The sequence below is a fragment of the Protopterus annectens genome, chromosome 8.part0, assembly GCF_019279795.1.
Source record: "Protopterus annectens isolate FY-2018-M chromosome 8.part0, PAN1.0, whole genome shotgun sequence".
NCBI lineage: Eukaryota > Metazoa > Chordata > Ceratodontiformes > Protopteridae > Protopterus > Protopterus annectens.
Window position 1 is genome coordinate 563,064,614 of NC_056741.1, and position 8,716 is coordinate 563,073,329.

Here is an 8,716-nt window from a genome sequence, read left to right on the forward strand (position 1 = left end):
CACCCTTGTAACCCAGAAATGGGGCACCCTGAAGGTAGACCTTTTTGCCTCCCACTCCAGTCATCAGCTCAGCAAATTCTGCACCAGGGAACCTCACAGCAAGGCCTGGAAAGTGGATGCTCTATCCTTCCAGTGGGTAAACCTCTCAGTCTATGCATTTCCCCCTCTACTACTCATTTCAAGGGTACTGCTCAAGATAAGGAGGAAAAAACGAAGACCATCCTGATTGCCCCAGACTGGCCATGGCAGCACTGGTGCCCACTACTGCACAGCCTGTCACCCCTGCCACTATGGCATTTACTTCAGATCCCAACACTCCTGACCCAGAGGAATGGAGAATTCATGTATCCTCAATTGCATACCCTCAATCTGGCAGTCTGGCTTATTCTCTGACCTCTCCTCAAGCTGCCAGTCTAAGCAAACAAGTTGTAGATGTTATACGTGAGGCCAGATGCCCCAGCACTAGAAAGTCTTATGCTGACAAGTGGAAAAGGTTTTGCACCTGGATGCAGGCTAAGGGAGCAGGGACGGCACAGCCCACACTACCTCTCTTCCTGGATTACCTGACAGACCTACTGCACTAGGGTCTGTCCTTCTCTTCTATTAAAATGAATGCAGTATCTTTTCTCGCACCCTGTCATCAAACAGTTCCTAAGAGGGGCTAACAATTTGAGGCCACCCAGAAGAGCTCCAACCCCAGCCTTGGACCTAAACTTTGTGTTGGAAAAGCTCACCCTGCCCCCCTTTGAGCCTGCAGCTTCAGCAGAGTTAACATTTTTCTCTTGGAAGACAGCCTTCTTCTGGCCATCACTTCATCCAGAAGAGTATCAGAGCTACAAGCACTTATGGATGTAGAGCCATTCATCATTTTCCATGCTGACAGGGTCTCTCTCAGGACTAACCCACCCTTTATTACCAAAAGTGGTGTCCAGTGTGGCTCTCCACCAAGCCATTCATTTGCCCACCTTTTTCCCTAACGCACAAAACAAGGGGGAAAGGATTCTGCACTCTCTCAATGTGCACAGACAGCTCAGATTCTACCTAGACAGGAGTAAATGTTTTAGAAAAACTGATCAGTTGCTAGTCACCTTCTCTGCAGGTGCAGAGGGCAAGGCCATATCCAAACAAACAATTTCCAAATGGATAGCACATTGCATTAATTTCTGCTGCAAACAGCATGGAAAACCTCCCCTCAAGGGGGTCAGAACACATTCCACCAGAGCAGCCTCCACCTCTGCAGATTTCCTCAGAGATGTCCCTACCAGGGACATCCTGGAGTCTGCAACATGGACTTCTGTTCATACCTTCACTAAGCATAACCACCTGGCTATCTTCAAATCCAGGACAGGCTTTGCCACTGCAGTCGTGCAGGGCATCCTAGTCAGCCCCCAGTCTTCTTGACTGCCTCCACCCTTTTTTTCAGCTTTGGGAATCGACCCAAATGTGATGACTACAACAATGAAACACAAAGAACATAGTACAGTGGTGTTCACTTACCATAAATGTAGATGTTCGAGTGTATCCTCTGTCAGTCCTGGTTTCCCTCCCTCCATCCCCCTTCTCTCTCTCTCTCACTCTCTCAATTTCTCACTCTCTCTGTTTCCCCTCACAAGGAGTTTTTGTATTTACTTTTACTGGTGGTGTTCTTTCACCATAACCTAGCTCCCTCTTGGGGGCTCCTGACAGGACAAGAAAAATTGATGTAATGGTGTCGGCTGCCTTATTTTATACTACTGACGACCTGACATCAGTCCTGGAGCGACAGCAACCGACACAGAAATACTAAGCCTCGGGTATTCAGGCCGACTGAGGGCTACCTTGGCAGGGATAACCCAAATGTGATGACTGCAACAGTGAAACAGGAAGAACATAGTACAGTTGTGTACACTTACCATAAATGTAGATGTTCGAGTGTATTCACTGTTGCAGTCCTGGTTTCCCTCCATCCCCCTTCTCCCTCTCTCTCTCTCTCTCTCTCTCTCTCCTTACAAGAAATTTTTGGTATTTACTTTCTACTGGTAGTGTTCTTCCATCATAACCTAGATCCTTATTGGGGGCTCCTGACATTTAGGGCAAGAAAAACTAATGTAATGGCTTTGGCTGCCTGTTTTTATACCACTGACGACCCAACGTCAGTCCTGGAGTGATAGCAACCAACGCAGAAATACTAAGCCTCTGGTATTTGGGCTGACTGAGGGCTACCCTGGCAGGGATAACCCAAATGTGATGACTGCAACAATGAATACACTCGAACGTCTACATTTATGGTAAGTGTACACAACTGTACTTTAATTCTACTGCAGCAGGTGCTCCACAAGATGAATGTGGTAAAGTTGTGTAAGGAAAGCACCATAATAGTAGGTGTTTGAGTAGGATCATTGTTCATGTCACCTTTATCTCCCACATTTCCCTTTTTCTATGGGGCGTCTTGTAGCTAGTTGGGTTTCTGTTCTGCTTTTCTCCCAGCCATCCACATCTGTCCGCATTACAGGGCATCTGGCCTTCTCAGGTCTAAAAATATGAGAATGGAATCCAGGTTCCTAAGGTTTTTCTGGTGCTTATGGCATAACCAGCCTGACTGCAGGTTATAGTAGGTTCCCCCTCACTGGATTGCCCTAAACCATGGGTTCAGATAGGAAGTCTCTACCCTCTGGTTTATGGCCAAGAAATAACCAGAGGTGGTATAGGAAGCTATCTGCTTTATACAGGGAGCATGCTGATGTTCCAGGGATATGGATGTGTATCCATCCAAGAGAATGAAAGGAAATCAAGCCAGATGTCAGGCGTTCTGCAGCAGAAGTCCTAGTAGTTTGCAGTACTGCAAAAGTGATCATATTTAAACATCATCTTTTAAGTTCCTTACTCAAATGTGTTTTTTCCAAGTTCTTTTGTCTTGTTGTTATCAGTGAAAAGGTGGATATAACTGAAAGGATATTGTCTTGTTCTGCATTACTTAAATTATCTATCCATGGAACAGAAGTAGAAAATCAGTAGGATATGATTTTGTAAAGATTGTGATTACATTTTAAAACCTTTCTTTTTTTCATGAAGTTATTTGCAAGTGCTTTGCCTGTTAGTTTTCCATCATGTTTTTGAATGCTGGAGGTGGATACATAGTGTAGTAACAAGGCAGATCATATCAAGCTGTTTGAGGTTTACAACAGACATTGAAACAAGTACATTTTCCAGGCAGCAAGTTCCATTCCTGTCAGCATCTAAGTGACCTAGTAGTCCACGTTTGCAGGTATAACTGTATTTGCTGGCAGGAACTGCTTTCTTTTTTGTCTTCCATTTACTTTTGTTCCCTGTCACAGAATGAATTTTTAATTTTGTTGTGTTCCACTCCAAGTCCTAATTAGTGATACAAAGTGAAAGTTTCATAGTATTTGTGTGTGTGTGTGTGTGTGTGTGTGTGTGTGTGTGTGTGTGTGTGTGTGTGTGTGTGTGATTATGTTGGGCCTCTGCATAACTCTTAACTTCTTTTCTTGATTCCTCAGGAATTGTGGTCAAAGCCAAAAATATTGGGGAGGCAAAAACCCAAAGTCAGGGACAATTTTTAAATAATGCTGTTAAAATGGTAATATAACAGCAGGTTTTGCATAAGGATGAATGCTGGGAACAATGAGAAGCAGGAAACCTTGATGTCTGGCATTACTGCCTGTAAATGCTATGAGAAAAAAATCAGGGCATTTGGTAGGTTTGGATATGATTTAGAATTCAGTTTGTATTTGTACGGTTTAGTGAAATCTGTTAGGTGGTTGGTTGATGTCTTATTGTTTGTTTTATTTCTCTTTCAGGGGTTGTGGATACTGGCCTTTTCATTGCTATGGCACAGCAAGTTTACTTTGGAATGGAAGATGGTTCCGTCACCACTCGAGAAAAGCCCAGTGATTGAGATAATGACTTATAGCATGCCTTACAGTTGTTATTGCTGTGTTGAAAGTTTTGATTATACATGCCATACTTTTAGCCTTTGTATTGGGAGTCTGATAAATCCTGTTTAGGGTTTACAGACTGCTGCAGCTATTACAAAAAAAATCATTCTGCCTGAGGATCTAGACAGACTACTGTTTGGAATACTAGATTTTGGTCTGTTAGGATAACAAATGTACAGTTCAGATATGGGGAGCCGGTTTCCCTTTTATTCATTTTATGTAAAAAGCAAGGATATATGTGCAGGTAAGGGAAAGTGCTCTTCAAGTTCTTTTTTAAATGCATCTGTTAAGTTTTCTTCATTTTTGCTCTGCAGTAGCAGTTATTTCAAATAAAATTAAGTTGTTTTAATCTAAACTGTCTGTATTCATCAATACAGAAAGGAAATAAATGTGCTTTTTTGCATGATTATGTACTTTTGATACTTGTCCATAAGCTTTAAGCGACCTCTGAAATTAGAAAACTGTGCATTTGGTTGCAGACTGATATTTTGCTACAGCAATGAGACTACAGATGCAATTTAATACCTCATAAAGAGGTATGAGATAAAAGTGCTGACTGTGGCCCAGATAACCCAATTTGATGAGTGACTCTTGCACCTGAAGGAGCTTGAAGGGAAGGAGGTGAGTGAACACATGTTGCAGGCTCAGCCAGTCCAGGTCACTCCTAGCAGGAGCTCTTAATATCTGTGGTGCATGAGCTTGTGAGCATACACTGCCTTAGTTCACATATACATGGTAGGGGGAGTCTGTATTTGGAGACGTTCCCTCTGGCAAGCAGCATGCAGCAGAGCATGGAGAGCTGACACAGGGTAAGGAGATGGTCCGTTGGAGATGGGTGGGTCACTCCTTACTACCTGACTCTTGCTAATGAGAAACAGATGGGGCTACCTGGGCAGGAGAAAATGAGGCATTTCCCCCAGCAGAATATATGGACATGATTGGGTGCAGGTAGAGGAACCATCAGACAAGGTCTTGTGGAAGGCGAAAAAACTTTCATGTCAGTCTGGTCTTGTGCCAAGAGGCTGTCTGCTGTGACACATTGGTACAATCTCTGCCCCCCTCAAATTAAAGTACTCATAATTGTTCCAGGTAGACCTTGTTCTTTATCAGTTAGAGTTCCCTCTCTGGAGTGTTATGGTAGTTATTGCATATTTTACAGTCTTATACCCCTTGTTCTGTCTCTGGTGACATACTGGGCCAGTAGATTACATCTTTAGCTTTTCTCTTGCATTTTATTTTTCCAAGATGTGACTTGTGTATTCTGTCTAGCATTTGCTTCTTCATCTGTTTAGATAGTATAATCTTGTCAGATCTAAGTATTAAGTCTTTAACAAAAATTAATTTCCTCCATGAATGAAAAGTGAAGTAGATTTCTTTTCTGACTAATGATTACTGCTCTGCCAAACCTCTAATTGTGACTTCTTTCACTAATTGTATTTTTAAGTCAATGTAAGTATATTCCTGAAATTCGTTATTCTACCACTGATTACTGTGGTAGCATACAGACACTGGTGGTTCTTCTGGTAAGTTATCACTCTGCTGTGGTAAGTATACTGTACTCGATTTGTGTGCTACATGTACAGTTTCTTGCCAAATCTGTATTTCAGTTTGAGGGCATATGTCTGCAGGTTATACATGTTCTGAAATCTTGAAGGGTGGTAGTTGTTTTGACAAAATCATGTTTTGCTGAATCACAACTGGCCAAGGGGGAAAAAAACTGGCAAACCTATTTGAATGCATTTTGATTGTCTGTAAATTGTGACGTGAGGAAGCAGTGGTTCACACGTGTGCTTCTTTTTTTACTCAACTCTTGTACAACCATGGGATTAGTGTATTTAAGTTGGGTGTGGGGGCAAAGCTCCACACATGATGGGTATATGGGGGCTTGCACCTCCTGCAAAAAACATTTTTAAGATACAATTATGCTAATGACGTTTTTGATGGAATGTGTTTGTGTATCAGCAGTATTTCACTGTTATTTTTTCCTCTCTTTACCACAGTTGTGTGTCTGTAGAGTCCGTATAGGGGGTGCAGGGGGACAAATTCCCAAAAAATTTTGTAATCGGGTTTTTCTGTTAAATTTGATTCTGTGAAATTAGTCTATAGTCAAGTATTTTCATTTAAATTTGTTCAGTCATTTTGTTCATTGAAGTGTGATTCAGTCACATCATCTATTTCTTGAACGTGCTTTGTTTGGACACTTTCCAGGTATGTTTTGCAAGAGAGAGTGTGTGTCTGTGTGTCTGTCTGTACATATACAAGCAATTTATTGTTTCCATGCATCATTGCTGACAGTTTCTTTATTTCGTCATGACTCTTTTTTCCGATTTAATTCAGTTCAGGGTTATGTGACAGAAAGAGCCTATTATGGCAGTCAGTAGGTACAAGACAAAACTAATCGTAGGTGTGATGCCATTCTATAGCAAGATGCTTATACCCACACATTCACATCTGCAGGAAATTTGGAGGAATGCTAATTCACCTACAGTGTATCTTTGATATGTGGGAAGAAACACAGCACCTGACACAAGTCCACATTGACAAAGGAAGTATTTGCAGAGTCTGCACAAAAGGCACCAAAGTCTGGAAATGAACTGGAGAGCTAAGTACTGTGAGGCTCATGCATCTGTAATTGCTCTTGTCCCATAGTCAGCTACTCTTTTCTGCTGTAAGATGACAACTTCTATACAGTTTTGACTTGCAGTAATACTAGCTTATTCACTTAATAATATTTTAATATAGTTGATTCTGTTTACTTATTTCTTGAACATATCAAAACTCTTACTATTCATGGATCCATTGCCAGACTACATTTTTGCTTCAACAGCTGAGAGTTTTAGCTGTTTCAGACATACGAGGTATAGACTTTACAAGATACTGCATAATTCATGAAAATTTATCCAATGACTGTCCTCTCTTACTTTTTTTTTCTGTATGTGGTTTCAGTTCTTCTGACATTTGAATATAACTTGCACATTTCAGATTTGCCACTCTAATTTTACTATTATTTGATTTAAAGGTGTTCTCTTTTAACATGTTTATTAGATGTTCTTCGTGTTTCACTGTTGCAGTCATAACTGTAGGGTGTTCCTGCCGGCAAGCAGCCCGAGGTCGGCCAGAATTCCAAAGTCTGGGTCCGGCGTCGGCTGTACCAGTAAGTACCCTGACGTCAGAACGCAGAGGTATAAAGCTGACAGCCGACGCCATCTTCTCCAGTCTTTCTTGCCGTGCGGTGGAAAGCAGCTCGCAAGTCGTTGGTTGGCGCATTCAGGACATCGTTGGGGAAACTTTTTTCTTGCTCCTCCGATGTCAGAAAAAGTTAATAATTGTATATCGTGTGGAAAACAAATACCTCATAAAGATTTCCACTCTTACTGTCTACCTTGCTTAGGCCCTGACCACGATGTTTCTTGCTGTTGGTTCTGTGCCAGGTTTAATTCTCGCACTATCAAGCGTAGGTACGATTGGGCCTTGAATTATTTCGGTAGACGATTCAATTATAGGATGTCGTCGGATACTTTACCGACAACCGGAATTCAAAAGAAACTCAAAGACAAGGATAGGCCTCCGAGGTCCAAACAAGATACTTTGCAGCCGGAGCCAGCATCTGGTTCGGCAGTCGTCAGTGAGGCGCTTTTGCAGCCCCTGTCGTCCGCCACTTTGGAACCGATGGCTGACATGGACTCCCATGGGGAGCCTTCAAGGCCTAGTATTTTATCTGCTGCAGGACCTTCGGACGTCGCTCCTTCAGATGGGTCCGGAACCGCTGTGCAGGTACCGGCTTCTGAGGGGGTTTTCAGGCCTTCTCACATCACTATTTCTACAAAGACAAAGGCAAAGTCAAAGACTCCTGTTAAACCAAGGGTTTCTTCTCAAGCTTCCTCGGATACAGCTCCCAAGTCCCAGAAGCAATTACTACGGATGGCTGAAGATTTACTGACAATGATTAGGGGTTCTCACCCTCCTCCAGAAAAAAGGCCTAGACAGGATATTCCTTATGCTTCATCTGATCAGGCTTCTGTGTCTTCTGTCTCTTCCTCTGACCGGGATTATTCTTTTCCTCCTTATGAGGATTCTGATGCAGAGGACTTTATTCCCTCCGCTTCTCCCCCTGAAGATTTCTCTTTTGGGGAAACCTTACATGAGATGAGGGAGCATTTTCATTGGGAAGGCCAGGATTATTCTGCTTCCAAGAAGAGACTTAGGGAATTTCTCCTTCTCCCTCAACACGGGCCTTTGGCTATTCCGCCTGTACTTGATATTGTGGATGATGCTTTTTCTGAAGCTAACCTGAATCCTGATTCCTTGCCACCTGCTCCTTCTAAGCCTGATAGATTTTACAGAGTCCCTGACTCCCACCAATTCTTATTTAAGAACCCTACTGCTGATCCTGAAACCATTTCTCAGGGTTCTAGGGCTGCTAAGGCCGCTTCATCTAAAAATCCTATTCCTTCTGAAAAGGATTCTCGTGCCTTGGACAGGTGGGGCAAAAAGGTTTACACTTCTTCTACTCTTTCTATTAGAGCTTTAAATTGCCAGTTTCACATGTTCAAGTATCAGCAATTTCTTTTGTCTGTTTTAAAGCAAAGGCTCTCTACCTTTCCTGCATGTGCAGAGGACAAGGAATTACAGGATGTATTGCATGCAACTGAACAAGTTAGCAAACATAGTTTACATTGTGGTTTTGATGCCTTGGAAGCTTCTTGCAGGGCCGCAGCCTCTGGTACTGTTATCAGGAGACATGCTTGGCTTCGTGAGCAGAATTTACCTGAGCAGGTTAA

General features: G+C 42.5%; 1 protein-coding gene across 1 annotated transcript in view; it reads left to right on the top strand.

Moving 5' to 3' along the window:
* The window catches only part of RPIA (ribose 5-phosphate isomerase A), a 427,914-nt gene extending 423,624 nt beyond the window's left edge, over nt 1-4,290 (top strand). Inside the window, exon 9 of the mRNA XM_044080062.1 lies at nt 3,798-4,290. Within this exon, the coding sequence (XP_043935997.1) occupies nt 3,798-3,895 (98 nt within the window). The 3' untranslated portion in view covers nt 3,896-4,290. The remainder of the gene's footprint in view (nt 1-3,797) is intronic.
* The last annotated feature ends 4,426 nt before the right edge of the window (nt 4,291-8,716 follow it).